At 49.4% G+C, this 22,828-nt stretch overlaps 2 protein-coding genes across 7 annotated transcripts in view; one reads left to right on the forward strand and one right to left on the reverse strand.

The window, feature by feature from the left end:
* Window positions 1–19,336, forward strand: part of RUSC2 (RUN and SH3 domain containing 2) — a 66,343-nt gene extending 47,007 nt beyond the window's left edge. For 2 of the 5 annotated variants that reach the window (XM_007196957.3, XM_007196958.2), the window contains exons 2-12: window positions 6,454–8,550; window positions 13,173–13,802; window positions 14,017–14,202; window positions 14,371–14,511; window positions 15,681–15,757; window positions 15,969–16,143; window positions 16,234–16,339; window positions 17,011–17,057; window positions 17,511–18,321; window positions 18,414–18,551; window positions 18,636–19,336. In XM_007196957.3, the coding sequence (XP_007197019.2) occupies window positions 6,522–8,550; window positions 13,173–13,802; window positions 14,017–14,202; window positions 14,371–14,511; window positions 15,681–15,757; window positions 15,969–16,143; window positions 16,234–16,339; window positions 17,011–17,057; window positions 17,511–18,321; window positions 18,414–18,551; window positions 18,636–18,837 (4,542 nt within the window). In that variant the 5' untranslated portion in view covers window positions 6,454–6,521 and the 3' untranslated portion in view covers window positions 18,838–19,336. Of the gene's footprint in view, window positions 1–4,617; window positions 4,676–6,453; window positions 8,551–13,172; window positions 13,803–14,016; window positions 14,203–14,370; window positions 14,512–15,680; window positions 15,758–15,968; window positions 16,144–16,233; window positions 16,340–17,010; window positions 17,058–17,510; window positions 18,322–18,413; window positions 18,552–18,635 lie in introns of those variants that run through there. The other 3 variants (XM_007196959.2, XM_057547947.1, XM_057547948.1) reach the window with 3 other exon arrangements.
* A 107-nt stretch (window positions 19,337–19,443) lies between these two features.
* On the reverse strand, window positions 19,444–21,327 carry CIMIP2B (ciliary microtubule inner protein 2B). 2 transcript variants are annotated; one of them, XM_007196956.3, is made up of 6 exons: window positions 21,255–21,327; window positions 20,667–20,890; window positions 20,361–20,578; window positions 20,100–20,151; window positions 19,825–20,022; window positions 19,444–19,532 (listed from the first exon to the last, which is right to left on the reverse strand). In XM_007196956.3, the coding sequence occupies exons 1-6, from the start codon at window positions 21,308–21,310 to the stop codon at window positions 19,444–19,446; spliced, it is 837 nt and encodes a 278-aa protein (XP_007197018.2). In that variant the 5' UTR covers window positions 21,311–21,327. The 2 variants fall into 2 exon arrangements, with proteins under 2 accessions (XP_007197018.2, XP_057403932.1); XM_057547949.1 differs by having other exon boundaries at window positions 19,825–19,954; window positions 20,305–20,578.
* Window positions 21,328–22,828: the final 1,501 nt, after the last annotated feature.

Below are 22,828 nucleotides of genomic sequence, written 5' to 3' on the forward strand. Positions count from 1 at the left end.
ATGTGTTCTGTGGTGTTTGAAATCAAGTCACGTGTACAGTATACTCTCATTACATTCCTAACTGATCAAGAAAAAAGGTCAAACATTAGGATTCCTGACTTTTGACTTAATTCTGTCATTTATCCATTGAGAGATCTTGGGCAAGTCATTTGTTTTTTCTAGGTGCTGATTTCCTTATTTTTTTAAGTAAAGAAATGGCTCTGCCTATTCTGGTGCATTGTTGTGAGGATCAATGAGATGACATACATAAAGAAGTGCTTTGTAAAAAATGTGAAAGTGTCGGGGCAAAAGGCATGAGTACAAAGTCTAATGAGGTGTCTGTAGAAATTTACCTTAGTTGGCTGAACTGGAGTTGTCTGTGGAGAAACTATTGGCAGATGAGGAAGGAATAAGACTTTCTCCGAGATACAAAAATATAAAATAAAATGAAATCAACCAGTGAAAGAGCTTTACGCTTAAAATAGGATTCAACACAACCTAAATATAAAAGCTAAAACTATACAGCATTTAGGAAAAAAAAACAGGAAAATTTCTTTATGATCTTGGGACAGGCAAAGCTTTCTTAGACAGCATACAGAAAGATTTAACCATAAAGAAAAAAACAGATAAATGGGACTTCATAAAATTAAAAACTTCTATTAATTAAAAAACACCATTAAGAAAACAAATGGGCAAGCCACATTTGAGAAAAGGCCACTTGAGAAAATATTCTCAAGACATACATCTGACAAAGGACTTGTATCCAGAATAAATTTTAAAACTCCTACAACTCAACAATAAAAAGACAAGTCAGTTTTTAAAATGGGTAGAACAGGAGTCGATAACTAACCTACTGTGCCTACCATGTTCCAAGCACTATGCGTGGGTTCTAGGGACACAGGGTTGACTGTATCCCTAGATACAGCCCCTACCCTGTTCCTCAAGGAACTGCACTCTAATCTGGGGACAGATACGTAAACATAACATAATAAACCTTCAGCGCCCTCCAGCCAAAGGTTCTCCATCACCCTCCACATTCATTTGTGCTTTATCCCTGATTCAGAGAGTCAGCTTTCCAGACTCTGTGTGTTGCTCTGTTTCTCCATTTGAATGCGTATATGACCCAGTCAGTGGTTTTGTGGGGCAGAATCAGAAACTCTTATGTGCGTATTACTTGTGAATGCCTTTTGAAAATGGTGCTATAAAAGGGGGTGGAGGGGTATTCATTGAAGATCAAGTGATGGCTGTAGCCCATAGGTACTCCTAAAATTACTTCCATGTGTACAAGAAAGTTCTTTATGCTCCATTTAGTCCAGGCCTCAGATTGTGGCCTGGACCCTGGGGAAGCCTAGTACTGTATGTAAGGGGAAGCCCCCTTCCCAAGCCCCAAACCCACAGTATCTGTAGCACTTAAAGAAAAAAAAAAACTGTTTAAATTATGTATGTAGGGGATTCCCTGGTGGCGCAGGGGTTAAGAATCCGCCTGCCAATGCAGGGGACACGGGTTTGAGCCCTGGTCCAGGAAGATCCCACGTGCCGCGGAGCACCTAAGCCCGTGCGCCACAACTACTGAGCCTGCGCTCTAGAGCCCATGAGCCACAGCTACTGGAGCCCATGTGCCTAGAGCCCGTGCTCTGCAACAAGAGAAGCCACCACGATGAGAAGCCACGCACCGCAACGAAGAGTAGCCCCCGCTCACCGCAACTAGAGAAAGCCCGCGCACAGCAACAGAGACCCAACGCAGCCATAAATAAATAAATAAATAAATAAATAATAAAAAAATATATATGTACATTACAGATATTTATTAGAAAGTTAGATGAAACAAAAAGAATAAAATTAAAAAATAATCAAAAATCACTCAACAGCAATCATCACTGTTAACATTATGTTGTAAAGTCAGGCCTCCATATCTGCGGGTTGTGCATGCATAGATTCAATCAACCGAGGATTAAAACTATTCAGGAAAAAAAGTTCCAGAAAGTTCCAAAAAGCTAAACTTGAATTTGCCATGCTCTGACAACTATTTACATAGCATTTACATTGTATCAGGTATTACAAGTAATCTGAAGATGATTTAAAGTACGGGAGGATGTGTGTAGGTTATATGCAAATACTACGCCGTTTTATATAAGGGACCTGAGCACCCTTGGATTTTGGTACTGTTTATGCTTTCAAGTTTTCTTCCATGTATATTGCTATGGTTTGAATATCTGTGTGTCCCCTCCCCCCCATTCATGTGTTGAATTCTAAGTCCCAAAGGTAATGGTAGTAAGAGGTGGGACCTTTGGGAGGTGATTAGGTCATCGCAGCAGAGCCCTCCTGAATGAGATTAGCGCTTTTATAAAACAGAAAGATCCCTTGTCCCTTACACTATGTGAAGACACAGGTAGAAGGTGCCAGCTATGAACCAGGAAGTGGGCTTTCACCAGAACTCAGCCATGCTGGAACCTTCATCCTAATCTTGGACTTCCCAGCCTCCAGAACTGTGAGAAACACATTTCTGCTGTTTATAAAGCCACCCAGTCTGAGGTATTTTGTTATAGCAGCCTGAATGGACTAAGACATTTAGATATATTTATTTACAACAATGGTGTCATACTGTAAATTCTGTTTGTAATCTGCTATTTTCACTTAATAGTTTGTGAATATTTTCTCAAGTCAATAATAATCAAATTAACACAACGTTGTTTTAATGATACTCTGTTCTGTACGTTTTTGGTTTTTTTTTTGGCTGCGTTGGGTCTTCATTGCTGCTCGTGGGCTTTCTCTAGTTGTGGTGAGCAGGGGCTACTCTTCGTTGCGGTGCGTGGGCTTCTCAGGGCTTCTCATTGCAGTGGCTTCTCTTGTTGCAGAGCACGGGCTCTAGGCGCACAGGCTTCAGTAGTTGTGGCACCCGGGCCCAGCAGTTGTGGCTCGTGGGCTTTAGAGCACAAGCTCAGTAGTTGTGGCACATGGGCTTAGTTGCTCCGCGGCATGTGGGATCTTCCCGGACCAGGGCTCAAACCCATGTCCCCTGCATTGGCAGGCGGATTCTTAACCACTGCGCCACCAGGGAAGTCCCTGTTCTGTACTTTTAAAACTGATTATTGTTGGAATTTTAGTGTGTTCCCAACTTTCTGTTATCCTTGTGGCATATATATTTGAGTTCAAAGTTTTCTTGGCAAAGGAAGAGAAGAGATGGGAAGGAGTGAAGGGGAAATTATCTCACGTACCTCATAGCAAAACTTCCTAAAAACTATCTTTATCCCTCTCTACAAAATCCCATACTTTAAGGCAGCTGTTCCTCTCTTTTCTTTTTCTCATCTTGTCTCTGCAAATACCCATTCCTCTCCACTGCTAAACATTGGTTCCCTTCCCTCTTCCCATAAACCTTAATCTTTTTTCCTACTTAAAAATTATATCTTAACAGCTTTGTTAAGGTATGATTCACATACCATAAAATCCACTCTTTTATAAAACTGAGACATAATTCACATTCCATAAAACTCTGGAGTTTTTATTTTATTCACAGACTTGTGTAACCATCACTGCTGTCTGATTTCAGAACATTTTCATCAGCCCCGAAAAGAACCTCCATCCCCATTAGCAGCCCCTCCCCATCTTCCAGTCCCTCAGTCCCTGGCAACCACTATTCTACTTTTTGTTTCTGTGTATCTGCCTATTCTGGACATTTCATGTAAATGGAATCATATAACATCATACAAAGAAGCCTTTTATGACTGGCTTCTTTCACTTACCTTTTCGAGATTCCATCATGCTGTATGTAGCATGTGTCAGAACTTCATTCCTTTTATTGCTAAATAATATTCCATTATGTATACCGTATTATGTTTATCTGTTCATCAGTTGATGAACATGTGGATTGTTCCCACTTTTCTGGCTACTGTGAATAATGCTGCTGTGAATATTTGTATACAAGCTTTTGTGTGAACATATGTCTTCATTTCTCTTGGGTATATACCTAGGAGTAGAATTTCTAAGTCATATGGGAACTCTATGTTTAACATTTTGAGGAACTGCCAGACTGTTTTTCCAAAGTGACTGCACCGTTTTACAATGGCTCCAGCACTGTTTGAGGGTTGCAGTTTCTCCACATCCTCACCAGCATTTGTTATTGCCTTTTATCTTAGTGGGAATGAAGTGGTATCTCATTGTGGTTTTTATTTCTCTAATGACTAATGATGTTGAACATCTTTTCATGTGCTTATTAATCATTTGTATGTCTTCTTTGGAGAAATGTCTATTCAAGTTCTTTGCCCAGTTTTTAATTGGGTTATGTACTTTTTATTGTTGAGTTGTAAGAGTTCCTTATATATTCTAATCAGAAGTCTCTTATCAGATACACAATTTGCAAATATTTTCTCTCATTCTGTGAGCTGTCTTTTCACTTTCTTGATGGTCTCCCTTGAGGCACAAAGGTTTTTGATTTTTATGAAATCTACCTTATCTATTTTCTCTATTATCACTTGTGTTTTTGGTATCTTATCTAAGAAAGCATCCAATCTTAATCTTAATCTAAGATAATTCATTTACTCCCATGTTTTCTTCTGTAACTCTTAGCCTTGTGGCTCAGTTTAGCCTCTCTGATTTCTGCCTTTCTGCATATCTACTCCTTACCTCAATCAACACACAAAGGCTTGGGAAGTCCAACAGAGGAGCCTTCCTCTCAGAAAGGAAAGGAGGAAGAAAGAAGGTAAATACTTGCTTTTTAATTTTAATGTAATTTAACTTAACACAAAAAAATATATTTAATAGTGTCCCTCGCACATGTATTTATTAGCCATTTGAATTTTTTCTTTTGTGTGTTGCCTGTTCATGTCCTTAAGCATGTGTGACTTGCCTGGCTCTTTACTGTACTCTGCATGAAGAGCTCTGATCCTGTGATCTAAGTGAGTTACACTTTTAAAAATTGGTGGTGTACGGGTTCAACTAAATGATGGAGAACTTATAGGCAGTGAGGGGTTTAGACTCATGGTAGGTAAGGAAAATGACAGGAATGATAAGGAAAAGAAGAGAAATGAATGAATTAGGAGAAATTAGGTAGGAGAATTCTGAGCAAGTGAAGTCTTTTGGGACCTGAACTTGGTAGCACAGGAGACTAGAACTTGAGGAGGCCATTCTGCCATGGTCCAGCCAAGAGACCAGAGAAGCTTAGCATGGGCTCTGTGTAGAGAACTTGACCTTAACCTATCAGAGGTAAAACTGGGAAGAGAAGACTTTTTAGGGGACCCTCATAGTTAAAGTTTTGGGTAAAACTGGGCAGAATCTAGGCACTTCAGATCTGTACCCTGAGCTAGATAAATATTAAGAATATTTTTTGCCTGGGGACTTCCCTCGTGGTGCAGTGGTTAAGAATCCGCCTGCCAATGCAGGGGACGTGGGTTCAAGCCCTGGTCCGGGAAGATCCCACATGCTGTGGAGCAACTAAGCCCACGCGCCACAACTACTGACCCTGAGCTCTAGAACCCGCGAGCCACAACTACTGAGCCCACGCACCACAACTACTGAAGCCCGTGTGCCTAGAGCCCGTGCTCTGCAACAAGAAAAGCCACCATAATGAGAAGCCCGCGCACTGCAACAAAGAGTAGCCCCCGCTCGCCACAACTAGAGAAAGCTCGTGCGCAGCAGCGAAGACCCAGTGCAGCCAAAAATTAATTAATTAATTAATTTTTTTTAAAAAAAGGATATATTATGCCTCATGTTTGCCAAGCCTTATCTGATGTTGTGCTGGAATGATACAAAAAAGATAAAAACAGACCCCTACCCACCTTGAGAAGGAAGAGGCTGGCATCAGCCATACTAGTAGTCTGATGTCTAACTCGGTCTCTATTCAAGAAGCTCCAGTACAGTAGTGGGGAGAGTGAGGATCCTTAGCCCACAGCCATCAGAGAGGGACAGGTATTCTGGGGCTCAGAGGAGGAGAAAAGGTGTCCAAGATGACATAGGCGTCAAATGATATAATGCATTACAATTTATTTTTCTTGCAAAATTATAGCTTATTGCTATGCATACATGATACATTATTTGTGATTTTCCCCCCATCTGTAAACGTGCTGTAGCTGTGTCTAAGACATCTCTGTATCTCCTCAGTGCCTAGTACCCTTTCAGGCATCTTAGACGGTTTTTTCTTAGTTATGTCATTATTCATACATTTTTTGTACTCAGGACTAGTCGTTATTTACTGCTAAGAAAGAGAAGGAGAAAATGCTGTCCCTGAGATTCCCCAGACCTTCAGATGTGGCATTTTGTTGCAAGTGGATGCATGACGAACTTAAAATGAAGGGGAACTCAAGAGCTGGACCTGTGCAATGCAGAAAGTGTGCCCTGACGGGCTGTATTATCCGGCTCCATCTTGACTCTGAATCTTTTTTCCTCTTGGGCTCTTCTCCATCTGAAAATGATATGGGTAAGGGCATGTCCCTGACTTCGGGAAGGTGACATTAGGTTCCCTTTCTTTCCCTCTCTCTTCAGGTACCAAGCTCTCCTGATGAAATGTGTTCTGCCCCACTGGGCTCCGGGGACAGTGTCTGGTGCTGTTGATGCCCTTGTTCGAACTTTCCAGAATGGATAGTCCCCCAAAGCTGACTGGAGAGACCCTCATCGTCCACCACATCCCCCTGGTACACTGTCAAGTCCCAGACAGGCAATGCTGTGGAGGGGCAAGTGCAGGTGGCGGGAGCACAAGACCCAATCCCTTCTGCCCACCTGAGCTGGGCATCACCCAGCCTGATCAAGACCTGGGACAAGCCGACTCCCTGCTATACAACAGTCTGCATTCTGCTCCTGGGGGATCTGCGCGATCTGCAGACAGCACCAAGAACAGGGGTCGGGATGGAAGAGGCCCCGGGGCCCCTAAACGACACAATCCCTTTTTGCTGCAAGAGGGTGTGGCTGAGCCAAGACCTGGTGACCTGTATGATGACAGCATTGGTGATGGTGCCACCCAGCAGTCCTTCCACCTGCACAGGGCCGGCCAGCCCACCTTCCATCTCTCCTCTTTCCAGCTGCCACCACCTGGCCCCAGAGTGGGCAGGCCATGGGGGGCAACACGTAGTCGGGCTGGAGTGGTGGAGGGGCAGGAACAGGAGCCAGTGACCACCTTGGATGCCCAGCAGTGCAGCACTAGCCACAGCTGCCGGCCAGAGCCAGAAGCAGAGACCATGGAGCTGGATGAGTATGGGGGCCCTGGTGGGAGTGGCAGTGGGGGTGGAGCCAGTGATACCTCTGGCTTTTCCTTTGACCAGGAGTGGAAGCTCAGTTCAGATGAATCCCCAAGGAACCCCAGATGCTCAGGCTCAGGACCCCAGCACTGCCGCTGCAGTAGCACATCCAGTCCGTCCGAGGCGGCTGACCAGTCCATGGGCTATGTGAGCGACTCCTCCTGCAACAGCTCAGACGGTGTGCTGGTCACCTTCAGCACCCTCTACAACAAGATGCACGGCAACTCCCACGCCAATCTCAACTCTGCCCCGCAGTCTTGCAGCGACTCTTCCTTCTGCAGCCACTCAGACCCCAGCGCCTTCTACCTGGACCTGCAGCCCTCCCCAGCTGAGTCTAAGATGTCCTGTGAGTCCCACCACCCTGACAGTGGAGGGAGGGAAGGTGGCTATGGCTGTCCTCATGCCTCGTCTCCTGAGCTTGATGCCAACTGCAACTCCTACCGCTCGCACTGTGAGCCCTGCCCAGCTGTGGCTGACCTCACAGCCTGCTTCCAGAGCCAGGCCCGTCTTGTTGTGGCCACACAGAATTACTATAAACTTGTCACCTGTGACCTGTCCTCCCAATCATCCCCAAGCCCAGCTGGCTCTTCCATCACCAGCTGCTCAGAGGAACACACCAAGATAAGTCCTGCACCAGGCCCTGGCCCAGACCCTGGCCCTAGCCAGCCTTCTGAGTATTACCTGTTCCAGAAGCCAGAAGTCCAGCCAGAGGAACAAGAAGCAGTGGGCTCCGAAGTGGAAGCACCAGCTCCCGTGGGCCCCAGTGTGATCGAGGGGCAGGTGTACACTAATACTTCACCCCCCAACCTCAGCACTGGACGTCAGCGCTCTCGAAGCTACGACCGCGGCCTAGAGCGCAGCCCTCCTATCCGCCTGGGCTCACTGGAACGCATGTTGAGTTGCCCAGTACGCCTGAGTGAGGGCCCTGCAGCCCTGACTGGGCCTAGTTCCCCACCTCGGCGGGTCACCTCCTTTGCTGAACTCGCCAAGGGCCGGAAGAAAGCTGCAGGCTCTGGCTCTCCCCCACTGCGAGTGAGCGCTGGGGACTCCTCCCAGGAGTTCTCACCCATCCAGGAAGCCCAGCAAGATAGGGTGGGCCCACTAGATGAGGGCACTCACTGTAGCCATAGCCTACCACCCATGCCCTTGGGGCCAGGCATTGACCTAGTTGGCCCAGAGCCCTGGTCCACCCAGGTCTGTCAGGGCCCCCAGTCCAGTGAGATGCCACCTGCTGGCCTCAGAGCTGCTGGGCAAGGCCCCCTGGCCCAGCTGATGGATCCAGGGCCTGCTCTCCCAGGGAGCCCAGCCAGCAGCCATACCCAGAGGGATGCAAGAGCTAGAGCTGACGGTAAGGAACTTAAAGGCTGGAGAATACTAGGTTGTGTGTGCATGGCCTCCTCAGTAGTAGGGCCCTGCCCACCACCCCACGCATACCACTAGAGGTTCCTCAGCCTAGATCAATCATCTTTCCAGTCCAGAGCATGTCCTACGGTTGTAATAGGGGGACGGAGGATGGAGAATAAAAAATACACCAAGGAGATAAAATCAGCACAACTTAGAGACTGATGTATGGGGAAAGGAAGTACTCAAAAGATTGTGATTCTAAGCCCGGATGACTGGAAAGATGTTGATACATGGTTAGGGACTGCAAACACAGAAGTAGATTTACTGGAAAAGGAATAAGGCATGAGTTCCATTTTGGACATTAAGGAATTTGCAGTGTTTAAGGGAAATGTCCAACAGGCAAACCACCCTGGGTATCAGTAAGTTCATTCTTTGATCAGTGATCGTAGCCACTCTTCAAAGAACCTGAGACCTGACACTTAACCTTTAAGCCTCCCAGGCCAGCTCTTTCCCTATTTACTTCATTACACTTAAGTAATTATTTTTTAAAAGCTCTGTGTTAAGTGGGTGCTGGTGATAGATGAGAGGAACAATCTCTGTCCTCAAGGAATTCCGATGAAGGGTGGAAACAAAAAAGGAAACAAAATTAAAATGTGAGATGGCAGTGTGTGGTACTAGTCTATGAGAGGGATAGCTAAACAGACCAGAATGTCAGAGGAGTGCTAATACAGTTTACATTTAGGCAGTCTACAAAAATGATTAGGAATAGGCTTTGTGGAGACTCGTAAAAAGAACATTCTAGGCTCATACAGTAGTCTATACAAAATCACAAAGGCACAGAATATCTTGATGCTTTCCAGAAACTGCAAATAATTTAGTATAGCCATAGTGGAATGTGGATGGAACCATTAAAGGATTTTAATCAGGGAAGTGGCATTTTTTGGTTTGTAACAGCATAGTGGCATGTTTTGATTTGCATTTTAGAAAGATCACTGATTGTTTGGGTGGAAGGTAGATTAGAAAGGATGTCTCCCTGGAGGTCAGGAGACCACTGTGATCAGAGAGTCATTGGAATAAAAATAGTAGTTGAAGCTATGAGTGGATGAGAACATCCAGGGAGAATGTGTAGAGTTATAAAGGGAATGATGGACAGAGCCCTGGGGATACAGTGATTTAAGGTTGAGCAGAGCAACCCTCAAAAGAGACTGAGAAAAATTAGCCAAAATAGAGGGAAAACCAGGAGAGAGTGAAGTCACAGGAGCCAAAGGAGGGGAACATTTCAAAAAGAGTTAGGTTCAACAAATGAGTTCTGAAAAGAAATCACTAGGTTTAAGGCTGAAGAATCCCAAAAGCAGCATTTGGGAGTGGCCAGGGTAGAAGCCAGATCTCAGAGGGTTTGGAAGGAAAAGGGAGATAAAGCGGGGGAAAGGTCGATAAAGGGGAATTTGCTGTCTGTAGCCTTAGGTTGGTCTGTTGGCTTCTCAAAGGAAAGGGGTTAAAAAATCATAAATGGTGTTATCTCTGCTGTTAGGGACATCACAGTCTATCAGAAGACTTCACACTCCTAAACATACACAGAGGAGCTGCCCTTGGGGAAGGGATGCAGGAGGGTCTCTAGGGAAGAGGGGGGTCAGAAACAGCAGGGATTGGCCAGAGTCCTTTGGAACCCACGCTCTTCTGAGATTGCTGTCTGGTGGGTGATATCTAGGCACAGGGGTTGCTGTGGCTTGCACTCTGAAGGCAAGAGCAGTCCTGGTCAGAGATGGGAGGAGAGGGCTTAAAAGTGTTTTTGCTATCAGATAAGAATTTTCATATTGAGATGCTGTTTTGTCCCATAAGTCTCCAGTGACTTACCACAGGGCTTTTTTCTTGATTCTGTACAACTTTTTTTTTATATCAAAAAATGATGACAAAAGAAGTGAGATCTCTTTGAGATTCTGAGCAGCAGAATCAAGATTCGAAAGGATTTTACCAAGTCGGGAAAGAATGTTTTGTTCTTTCAGGGACCAATATGAACTTTGATAATGTAAGCTGTACTTGAGTTGATTTGGGATATTTAATTGATTGCAAACTCAGAATGAGTCAGCAGTTTGGAAGGGCTTCCAAAAAGTTAAAATGGTTGGATTCATTTAGAGACTCGAGAAGGGAGGAGTTGATAGTCCCCCTCACCCTTGTGAACCACTTAGAGCCCACCTGGAAGTTCTGGACACTCCATTTTAAGAGGGAACTGAGGGGCTGGGGCTGTGTCGCCTACAGAAGAACAGACTTGGGTGAATGTGGTCTCTATCTCCAATTTTCTTAAGGGCTGTCACATAGAAAATGAGAAAACTTATTCGCTGTATTCCCTGAGGGTAGAACTGATACCCACTCCCCACAGTAGCCACCCCTCCCCCTTCCCTGATCTTACTCCCTGAGAACTTAGCAGGGAGGATTTTTAAAAGAGTAGGAATAGATAGTCTAATTCAGACATACTCTACATAGCATGTACAGTAAAGCTGGGATTGGGAGGGCCTACTCTGATAGCCAGCGTCAGCTCAGTCTTGAAATTTGGTATTTAAATAAGTGGAGAGGATGAAGACATTCCCAGTAGGAAAAGCAGTGTGCTTAAAGATGGGAATGGGGCGGGAAGAGTGGGGTCAATGAGCATGGCAGGTGTGGAAGTTTGAGGGGAGAGCAGCTGATTTGTGGCAGGTGTGGACACCTACCTGACTGAGAAGATTAGACTTTGTTCTGTGGGCAGTAGCGCCACAGGAAATAAAATACTTCCTAAAGCTGGTATATGTAAGAAGATTTGGATGCAGTGAGACAGTACTGAACCGAGGGTGACAGTGAGGATTCATTCATTTAGCAAATCTTTATTCAGTACCTACCATGTACCAGGGTCTATTCTAGGCACTGGGGATACAGCAGTAAACAATTTAAAAATCCCTGCTTTTCTGGAGCCCTTATAAGGAGTAATGGACAATAAACAAATAAGATAATTTCTGATAGTGAAAAATGGCTAAAAAGGAAATACAACAGGGTGATGAGAGCATGACTTGCCAGAGGGACTGGGGTGGTCAGAGAAGGTCTTAATGAAGTGATGCTTGAGGTGATGCCTGAATGATGAGACAATTTCAGCGAGTACAAAAGGCCCCGAGATGTTAATGAACTTGGCATGTTTAAGGACAGAAGAAGGTATCGCTGGAGCATAGTGAGCAAGGGAGAATGACAAGGGTTGTTCTCTGATCACTGACTGGGAAAAGCAGGAGGGTATAGTCTGAAAATGTCCACTGAGAGTGGTTCTGAAACATCTCCCTTACAGGGTTGTGGTCACCATCCCCTTAAGACTCGCTGAAGTAAATGAATGGGGAAAGACGAGGAATAGGAAAATCCAGCCTGATGCCATTTCATGTGTAGTACAACGTGGTAAAGAGAACATTAGCTCCAAAGTCAAACTCTGACTTAGGCAGAATTCTAGCTCTGCCGCTTTCTAGTTGTGTGACCTTGGGCGAATGACTTAATCTCTAAATTTCCAATACCCAGATCTTTCAAGTATGGATACTAATTCCTTCCTCAGAACTGCTGAGCCAGGGGTGCCAATGAGCCACACCCAGGGTTTCAGGTGGTAGGGATGCTTATAGCGCCACCTTGTGTTCATTCACATGTTTACAGTGTGTGCAGTGTTTCATTAGCAGCACAGCCCAGACACAAAGACTTTCCCTCTGTGCAGTGTCCTGTTGTGTGAGAGAGTCCCATGTTTTGGAGCGAGACCCATGTTTTGAGGGACACTGACTGGAAGATTGGCTGAAAGAACAGGAGAGGACCACTCCTGGGGAACACACCTCTATGTAGAGAGAGCAGATGTGGACTCTGGGGCTCCAATACCAGGATCATGAAAGAGCGGGAGCAGGGTGGATAGGGTGACAGGGGGCTGATTCTAGCTGCAAGTAAAGAAATATTTTATTGTAGTTAGATCTGCTCAAAAATGAAATGTGTCGGCTCTAGTGGAGACAGGGGATGATGGGCGAAAGCTTGAAGTAAATTAACATCTTGACCCTGAAAATATATTACTAACTCCAAGTCTTTAGGCCTTAGAAACAGAGAAAATGATGGTTCTGCCATTGGCAGAAATGGAAATCATCAGGAGAATGAATGAGGTGTTTTAAAATGGCAAATTTTAAATGAAAGCAGAACCCTAAAGCAGAATGATCTAGAGATCAAGAAGAAGGTTGGGGTTAAAGCCATGGGTTCAGGAGTCGCCTGTACGACTGTCTGAACGTGAACAAGGCAGGGAAGAAAGTGTAGAGTAAAGAAAAAACAAAAAAAAAGAAAGTGTAGAGTGAAATATAAGAATTGAGCCTTAAGATACGCCCATCTTTGAAGTCAAGAAAATGAAGAAGGGCTGAACAGTCAAGAGGTACAAGACAGGTCAATATCATAAAAACACTAGGAAAAGTTTTACAAAAGACGGGAGGAGCACATTCCGCAAACTTGAATTCCCCCTACCCCATCAGTTCCTTCAGCCCGGGTCCTGCCCCTCTCATCCCCGTTCCCCAGGGAGCAGCATCTCCTGACTGCTTCTTGGCTTCCTCTCACGTGAGTTTCAGTGTTCGTCTGATTCCTTCTCCATCCCTGTTGCCGCAGGGGGTGGTGCTGAGAGCCGACCAGTCCTTCGCTACAGCAAGGAGCAGAGGCCAACCACGCTGCCCATCCAGCCCTTCGTGTTCCAGCACCACTTCCCCAAGCAGCTGGCCAAGTCCCGGGCCCTCCACAGCCTTTCCCAGCTCTACAGCCTCTCGGGCTGCACCCGTGCACCGCAGCGTGCCCCGCTGGCTGCCCCCGCTGCTCAGGTCCCAGCCCAAGCTCCTTCAGGGGAGTTTCAGGCACCCACCAACGGAGGTGCCAGGAGAGCTGGGCCTGAGCCACAAACCTCACGGCCGTCACCCCTGGGCAGCTACTCCCCCATCCGGAGTGCCGGCCCCTTTGGGCCCAGCACCGACTCTTCCGCCTCCACTTCGTGCTCCCCTCCCCCAGAGCAGACCACAGCCACAGAAAGCCCACCTCCATGGGCCCGCTCCTGTCCTCCTGCTGTCCGGCCTGCCACCTCCCAGCAGCCACAAAAGGAGCATCAGAAGATACTGACCTTGGCTGAGTACCGACTCCATGGAACAGGAAGCTTGCCTCCTCTGGGCTCCTGGAGATCTAGCCTCAGCCGGGCAGAGAGCCTGGCCCGGGGAGGTGGTGAGGGCAGCATGGCTTCCAGGCCCAATAATGGTATGAGGTTCAGTGCCTGCCCCCCACCCCACCCCAAGCAAGCTACCTCCCCACTGAATGGTTTCTTATACTCCACCTTGGGGTCAGAGGTTACAATGTTTGCATCTGTGGCTGACATCCCAACCCTCATGTTTTATATGGGCCCACTGGGTGGGTATGAAATGCTGTCTTCTAACTATTTCCTGTCTCTTTTGCTAATCTGTTCTGCTTTCAGCCAATCATCTATCCCCTCAAGCACTCAAGTGGAGGGAATACAGGAGGAAGAACCCTCTAGGGCCACCTGGTTTGTCAGGGAGCCTAGACCGGAGGCCACAGGATGGTCGACTGGCCCGAAGGAACCCCATCTTTGAGTTCCCTGGCTCCCTCGGTGCTGCTGGCCATCTGAACTGCCGGCTGAATGGTGTGTGGGCCAGGTCCCCAGTAAACCCAGGGCAGGCTCTGCCATAGCTGGGAGGGGCTAGAGAAGGGGTCAGTCCCAAAATCACACATCTCAGAGGGTATGAGGCACAGAACTGAGCTGCAACTCAGAAAGAGAATTGCTTGGGATTGATTTTTCTCTTCTTTTCAGGTCAAGTAGTGAAGCCATTACCACTGACCTGCCCTGACTTCCAAGACCCCTTTTCCTTGACTGAGAAGCCTCCAGCTGAGTTCTGTCTGTCCCCAGATGGCAACTCAGAGGCCGTTTCCATTGACCTGCTTCAGAAAAAAGGTGAATATTTCTCCTAGCTCCGGACGGGAAATCTGCTATCACTACCTATTTGTGCCTGTTGCCCTACTATCTAGCCCTTCAGAATATTTCCCTGTTTTAGAACTCCAAGTGTTGGGAGGCAATTAGAGAGCACAGGTACTGGGGCAAGAGGTAGAAGTCTTTGTACTGTGGATCGTGAGTATTTGCAAGTGGGCAAGGATCCTTTATCAGATGCTTAAGAATCAGGTTTTGGTTTCCTCCCTCAGGGAGCTAAGTATAGTGAGGGAGACTCCCATGTGCTATACTGGGGGAGCTCAAGTGCTACAAGCTCTAGCGGTTTGGGTAAACATGATGGTAACATCTAATAAGGTAAGAACTGACAAGGAACCAGTCTATTTAGCAGACCTGTTTAAGTGAGATGATGGGGAGAGGATTGAGCATAACTGTGGGCCTTAGAGAAGCAGCCTGTGAAAGGGAGAAAGATGAAGCTAAAGTCCCTCACAGAGGCAGAGTGGGGGACTCAGAGTTTAGGGAGAGGGAAGAACCTTAGGCAAGAAGGGGAATAGCCACCTTCCTCCAAGTTGGAAAGAGATTACGAGAGGGCAGGTGGGAAGGAAGATAGTTGTAATGTAGTTCTGTCTTTTGGATGGACAGGGAAGTTGAATTCATCACCAGTGGCCTCTGTTCTCTGTGTGAAGTAGAACCAAGGGCTTGAGAGAGGGGTCAAGATTTGGCAAGGCAACTTGAGAGCATAGCAAAGGGTGCTTACAAGGCACACATCAAAGAAGTGCCCCTCCCAGGCACTGGTGTGAGTAGCGCTGGACTTTCTCCAACAACAGCCAATAGCCTGGTTTCTCAGAGTGGAGAGGACAGATGGTTAGAGTGATCCAGGTTTGGAGCAAGAGGGCAAGGAAGTGAGGATGTTGAGTGTCTTGACAATGGAATCATTGAGGTGGGTCTGGGCAGGGAGGCGAAAACAGGAGGGGCTTGAGAACTGGGCAAAAACAGGAAGAGGCCACGGCCTTGTGTGTGTGCAGGGACACAGTGAGTGAGTGAGTGTGTGTGTGTGTGTGTGTGTGTGTGTGTGTGTGTGTGTGTAAGCCCTTCCCTCTCCCCACTGAGGGCTCAGTCCCAGCTGAGTTGCCCAGGGACTTGCTTAGGGACCTGTCACATCAAATTCTCACTTGCAGGGCTGGTGAAAGCTATTAACACGGCTGTAGACCTCATTGTGGCGCATTTTGGCACAAGCCGGGATCCTGGGGTAAAGGTAGGCAAGAAACTGTGGAGAGCTGAGCTCTACCCTGCTGACCCTCACCTATTCTCTGCTACCACCTGCCCTTGCTCTCTTGCCTCTAGAACTCAGAGTTGGGTACTTAGAGATGGGGATCGCAAGAGAAGCACCGTAAGGACTAAGAGAGTCAGAGGGGACCAAGGTCAGGCTCCAGGTGATTCCCTGTACTTCCCTGCTGCATCCACAGGCAAAGCTGGGGAATAGTTCTGTGAGCCCCAATGTAGGCCACCTGGTTCTGAAGTACTTGTGCCCTGCGGTCCGGGCGGTGTTGGAGGACGGGCTCAAGGCCTTTGTGCTAGATGTCATCATCGGGCAACGGAAGAACACCCCGTGGAGTGTGGTTGAGGCTTCCACACAGCTAGGTGAGTGCTGGCTGGCAAGATAGGGACCCCAGGCTGAATTTTAGGGTTCCAGGACTGGGCATGTGACCTCCAACTCTGGCTTCCTCCCAGGCCCATCCACCAAGGTCTTGCACGGCCTGTACAACAAAGTCAGCCAATTCCCAGAGCTCACCAGTCATACCATGCGCTTCAACGCCTTCATCCTCGGCCTGCTCAAGTGAGTGTGTGGAAATCTACAAACCACCGGTCCCCTCCCCTGGGCTCTGGCACCTCTGAAGAACCAGCTCCCTAGACTGGGTCAGAAAGGGTGGATCTGCAGGATCTTTGGCCAGGGCCCAAGCTCACTTTCTCCCCACCTAGCTACAGCCTCTCTCAGTGGGTCACTGGTCTCCCACCAGACCCATCAGTCTCTGGCACTGATCACCAACATGGTCTTCTGCTTTTACAAATCCATAATCTGGCTCATTTGGAAATTAACCTGGTTCTCAGTTTCTTTGGATATTGTAACCCTGATCCTGTCCATTCCAGCACTGCTTCCAAAGCCTGCTTGACCCAGTTCACCTTGGCACCCACATCATAGTATCCTTCTTTTCTCAAGTATGGGCCGAGGTCATCCCCGTAGGTCCTGAGCTATCCTGTACTCTCACTCAGCAGCTGCCCTGACTTCTTGGGTCATGGGCAAGCCAACTCCATTCTCAGAGGAAGTGATTGGCTTGTGAATCACATGTTCACCCCCTCCCTATTAACCAGGTAGCATCACTGCCATAGCAGGGAGATGTTCACCTATACCTCTGCCCTGTGTGTGACCCCCCATATCCGTCTTCTTTGTATCTTATCATCTGGCTATATCCACACAAGACTCAACTCTCTTCACCTATCTCCCTACAGCATCCGGTCCCTGGAGTTCTGGTTTAATCACCTCTATAACCATGAAGGTAATGCTCAGAACCCTGCTCTGTCTTGCAAACTCAACAGAGACCAGGCCTCGGAGGATCAAAAGAGGGAGGCACAGCTGTCCTTTCAGATGCTAGAGGTGGGGAGGAGAACCACACAAGCTTTCATCCTCAAGGCTTGGGCTTCTACCCAAGTCCTCTCCCAGCCTCTGCTGGGGTTAGAGCCTTGGAGTCAGCAGGATACTCAGGCAATCTGGGAGTCAGGGTGGCCAGGAACCTCTCCCCTCTGAACTCGAGGCTGCCACTTAAGATTGTGGAGCTTCTGCACTGCACAACTTCAGAAGGCATCGTTTACACTGTAGTGCATCTAAGTGGCACGGCGCACAGCCTGTGCAGCAGTACGCAGTGGCGCCACCCAGGCTGCCTTTCACAGGCCCACCCCAGGCCGGGCCCGGCTTCTCTGTGTGGCTCAGTCCCTCTCTCTTCCTCCCCTAGATATCATCCAGACCCACTACCAGCCGTGGGGCTTCCTGAGCGCAGCGCATACGGTGTGCCCTGGCCTCTTGGAGGAGCTGCTGCTGCTGCTGCAGCCCCTGGCCCTCCTGCCCTTCAGCCTCGACCTGCTGTTCCAGCACCGGCTGCTGCAGAGTGGGCAGCGGCAGCGGCAGCACAAGGAGCTGCTGCGGGTGTCCCAGGACTTGCTGCTGTCCGCCCACTCGACACTGCAGCTGGCCCGCTCCCGGGGCCAGGAGGGCCCTGGAGACATGGACGGGGCGGCCCGTGGGGAGCGGGTGAAGGGTGTGGGTGCCCCAGAAGGTGGAGAAGATGAGGAAGAAGAGAAGGAGACAGAGGCAGCTGGGAGCTCAGGGCGTGGCAGGTGGGCCCGAAGTGGGCAGGCCGGCTGGTGGTACCAGCTCATGCAGAGCTCCCAGGTCTACATTGATGGCTCCACCGAGGGTTCTAGGTTCCCCCGGGGTGGCAGCAATAGCAGCAGCGGCAGCAGCAGTGAGAAAAAGAAAGGGACAGGAGGTGGGGGGCCGCCCCCCCGAGAGGGAGTCGTGGAGGGAGCTGAGGCCTGCCCTGCCCCTGAGGAGACCCTTGGCCGGGAGAGGGGCTGGCCCTTCTGGATGGGGAGCCCCCCTGATTCTGTACTGGCTGAGCTGAGGCGCAGCCGGGAGAGGGAGGGGTCCACGGCCCCCCCAGCAGAAAATGAGGAAGGAGCCTTAGAGCCTTCACCTGGGGTCATCAAGTGGGGACACCTCTTCGGGTCCCGAAAGGCTCAGCGGGAGGCCCGGCCCACAAACAGGTAAGAGACAGCCCCTGCTGTAGACAGACGGGCGGGGGGCCCGCTCTAAGCCAGGGCACAGACAGAGCCAGAGCCCGGCCGCTATCCCCTAGGCTACCCTCGGACTGGCTCAGCCTGGACAAGTCCATGCTCCAGCTAGTGGCGCAAACAGTGGGTGCCCGCCGGGAGCCAGAGCCCAAGGAGAGCCTGCAGGAGCCACGCTCTCCAGCCCCGCCTTCCAGCACTCCATGGTGAGCCCTGAGAGACAGAAGGATTTGGGGGCTGGGTTTTCCTCTGGGTGGGGTTTCTCTGACCTCCATTTGTTGTTTCCCCAGCGAGGTGAAGGCACTGTGCCACCATCTGGCCACAGGCCCCGGACAGCTGAGCTTCCACAAGGGAGACGTCCTGCGGGTGCTGGGGCCAGCCGGAGGAGACTGGCTGCGCTGCAGCCGTGGCCCTGACACTGGCCTGGTGCCTCTGGCCTATGTGACCTTGACCCCAACTCCAAGTCCAACCCCTGGAAGCAGCCAAAACTGAGGCCCTGTGCATGCTGGTGGCCTCAGGGACCCTCACAACCCCTAGACTCATAGCCTGAGAGCCCTACCCGAGCCCTCTGGCTTGGTTACAGAGAGTAGACCGAGAGCTGGGGGCCACATATCCCTGTGCTCAGTATCGATTACTCCCCCTTAACTGTCCCAGTGACCTCGTCCAGATCTCCCCCCAGGAAAGGAGGGAAGGGACGCAGCACAGGGCTGCCAGAATTTCCCCAGCCCATCTTGGCCAGCCCTCCCATGGGTACAGACAGGCATGTCCCTGTGGAGGGAGGTGACCAGAAGGCCCGTTTGTGGGGTTCCCTAGGCCAGGTGGTGAGAAGGATGGGTGACAGTATTGGGGCCAGTTCCCTAAGCCCCCAGCTGTAAGTAGGCTGTGGCCAGTGCCTGGTGGTCAGAGGAGGGAGGAGGAGCCCAGGCTCTGTTTATGTATTTATTTATTTATTTATTACACCTATTAATAAAAAAGGTGCTCGGCCTCCAAACCATTCTCTCTTTGTGCCTTCTCCCACCCTCCAGACCATCTTTCTTCTTTGCAAAAGGATGGCTGGGATAGGATGAAAAGGAAAGAGAGAACTTGAAGTCTAGGTACCTACGCCAGGAGCTGCTTCTGGATGGTGCTGAGGCCCAGAGCATCATGGGTGAGATGCCCATATGTGCGGCCAAACTGGAACTTATACCCTGTGTGGCCAAAAGATTCTGTCATTTGTAGCCAGAGGCATAGAAAAGTTATTTCTCAGCCAGTCGCCTAGAACCTCCAAGTTATCCTTCAAAATCTGGTCCTAACTACCCACTAGGAGCTACGTCAGTTTCGTTTTCTGCCCAGTGATAAAGCTGACCCAAGGTCCCCCATATCTACTAGTTCCAACCCCTAAACCACCTCCACCTATCTGACACACACACACACACACACACACACACACACACACAAATATTCCAGTCCCCAAAGCCTCCCTCTGGGGGCTGTCCTCACCTGGCACATAGCCCCCATATTTAGGTAAAAGGCCCAGGTTCTGAGGGTAGGTCCTGGAAAGTGAGGGGAGATGTTTAGGATCCTTCTGGGATCTGCCCCCTGACTTCATCTGTCCAAATTCCTGCAGTGCCTGGTTGCTGAGCACAGGAAAGCTGGAACCGAAGAGGAAGCGAGCACGGGGCACATAACCAGTGAAGCCTAGGGGAGGGGGATACTAAGTCAGTACCTCCTGGGCACCTCCCCCAGGCCTTTGGTCGTTACCCACTTCCTCTCACCTGACATGAAGAACTTGCGAGGATCTCTGTCATCCATGGAATAAGGGGAAGCCTTCTGAGGAGAAGTTGATAGAAGAAAAACAGGGCTATCAAGTTCAGCCCCTGGGCCGTAACACAAGCTCCCAGGGAGGTGAGGCTGGCAGTCTAGCCCACATCCCCTGTCCCACAGCCATGCTACACATGACCACCCCAGACCTGGCCACACAGAGGTAAGGCTCCCCACTCCCGCCTCGTACTCCCCATCAGCCTTCTCGGTCTCACTTGTTCCGCCTCCTGCCCCAGCTCTGGCTCCTTTTCCGTCTCCAGCTCTGCCTCCAGCTTTGGCTCTTGGTCTTTCTCCGCATCTTTTTCTCCCTTGGCCTCCTTTGGCAGCTCCTGACTCCTCTGTCCCCCATACCACTGAGTGAAATCATTCAGAGCCTCCGCCCAGACCTGGCTTCTGTTCTTGGCAAAGATGAACTGTGCCTGGGGTACAAAACCTAGGTAGGCAGGGGGCAAGGACGATTTGTTAGTGTGTGGGACCCACATTCTGGGATGGGGGATACCTCTTCATACCTGTGTACATACCTGTGTACCCAGGGATCATGCTGGAGCTGAGCCTTTCGTGTCCACGCCTGACAGGCAGGCTTTTCCTGGGAGCCTCGGGAGATCTTGGAGGCCGGATGGGAGGCAGAAGTGTGCGGTGGGCAGGGGGCCAGGCTAGGCCAGGAGAGCCGTGAAGTAGCTGCCCAGTCATCTGCCCATAGGTCTGGCCCATGCTGAACCGAAGTAGCGGGCAGTGTCCAGTGTACCTGTAGCACAAGTCTCACCCACTCACCTCCAGAATCCCCCGGCCTCACCATCCCCAGAGGCAGAAGCAGAGACCTCTGAAGCCCTGATCTCTTCTGGACTCAGCTGTGTATATATTTGGAGCAGGCGTTTCTTAGTTCTCTGTCTGGGTTTTCAACCCTTCCCCTCTGCTGTTACCCTGTTACCATGGAGAGCACAACACAAAGCTTCGTAGCAGGCCCGGCTACTACTATTCCCTTGCTTTTCCTTTTCCATTCAACATCATAGACATCCCAGCCGTAAGCCTCCCATACCAGAATGTCCACTTGGCCCCCAAGGCCGAGGTGGCACAACTCTGCACCCTTTTACTCTGGGTAGAAGTCTTACCCTGGGATACAATGAGGGTTCTGAGGGTTCAGCCCTGGTATGAAGGTGCTAGCCATAGCCGTGGGAACCCAGGCAGTTCCCTTCGTTTCTCTTTGAGCCGAGCTCCTGGGCTGTGTGTGCTGACTATGTCCAGGGCTGGGAGGCAGAGAGGCGGGGCTCGGGGAGGAGAGAGGGGTGGGGGCACTAGTGTGATGGCTGTCAGGGCCCGGGCCGCAGGGGAGTAGAGGCTCACTGGTCCGTCCGCTCCAGATCAAGGGCAGCCTTGCCACCTGGGGGCAGAGAGAAGGCCGCGTACAGCCTCGCCACTGCAGAACCAAAGGAAGCCCTGAAGTGGGAGGTGGGGGAGCAAACACTGACAGGCCCATTGAGCTCTGTCTCGAAAGAAGGCCCTTCCTTCTTAAGCCTGTCTCGGAGCACCTGCCTGAGGAGATGTGGATTCTGCTCTCTGTGAGTCTTGGTTGAAGGTGACGGAGTTCCTAGGAAAGCCCAGGGGGGAGGTGATAGGGAGAAAAGGAACCTAAAGACCTCTAGGCAGTGACATTGTTTATTTTCAGTAATGTAAGGACAAGAATTACTACTATAATCCGGATCATCATCTATTCAACAAGTATGCCCCGCTCTGCCAGCCACGCTCTACAGTGGCAGAAAGTGCAGAGGAGTAGGAGTCAGCGTGCCTATGCTCCACGTGCCTATGGGCAAGTCATTTAGTATCTCTGAACCCTACTATCCTCATTTATAAAATGCAGGTGCTACTATTCACCCTGCTACTGTTGTGAGGCTCAGATTAATGTATGCAAATGTGCTTTGTAACAAACACCTTGAAGCCAGAATGGTGGGGTAGGGGAAAGGGCACAGACGTGAAGTCAGGCAGCCATGGGCTCCTAATAGCTTGTGACCTTGAGCTGACCTTACCTTCTCTGAGCAGGTGGCTTCTTCTGAACCTGAAATCCCTAAACTCTTAACATGAAGGTTAAAATAGCCTAAACTACCAAGGTGGTGTTAAAAATAAAGTCAGATAGTGTGTGTGAAAGAACTTACCCCAGCACCTGGCACCCAGCTGCTAAAACTTAATTTCCTTTCCTGTTGTTTAGTATTGTCTCTAAGCATCTAACACAAATGGGAGATCAATGAATGGTTAGTAAATTCAGGGGTTACAGGTTTTCTCACTGTGGGAGTTCAAGGGAAGGAGATATGAAGGTAATGTTGAGGTTTAACGAGGGGGCAAATCAGAATTTGTTAAGAAAACAATTCAGATCCTAAGAGCAGTACAGACCAGGAAAAAGATGGGGGGGAGGGGAGCATGATTAGAACTCTGCGGCTGGTTCAGGGCCAGGCTGGTCCACCTTTCCAGGAGGCAGAGCCTCTGCTCTCCTCCCCACGCCCAACTGTGCCAGTGCCTGGGCTAACCAAGTATGTGTCACTGACTTCTTGGGAATTGCACAAGAGGGCCCCAAAGAATACATTTCATGTTCCTCAGTGTTCTGCCAAGGACAACCTTGGTATGTGTCATTTAGAGCTAGAGTTAGAGAGGACTTGGCTCCCAGGAAATATGCTAGAGTGAGGGTGGGAGCTGA

This window comes from Balaenoptera acutorostrata, chromosome 6, assembly GCF_949987535.1.
Source record: "Balaenoptera acutorostrata chromosome 6, mBalAcu1.1, whole genome shotgun sequence".
NCBI classification, from domain to species: Eukaryota; Metazoa; Chordata; class Mammalia; order Artiodactyla; family Balaenopteridae; genus Balaenoptera; species Balaenoptera acutorostrata.

Bases quoted from the DNA above. Each gene is read 5' to 3' on its own strand.
- CIMIP2B (XM_007196956.3), bottom strand. From the start codon at position 21,310: ATGGCTAGCACCTTCATACCAGGGCTGAACCCTCAGAACCCTCATTGT. The intron at 20,152-20,360 runs GTGAGACCGAGA...TCTCCTCAGAAG, and splicing joins TGGGGCAGGAGGCGGAACAA to GCTTCCCCTTATTCCATGGA. The intron at 19,533-19,824 runs GTGAGGACAGCC...TTGGCCACACAG, and splicing joins ATATGGGGGCTATGTGCCAG to GGTATAAGTTCCAGTTTGGC.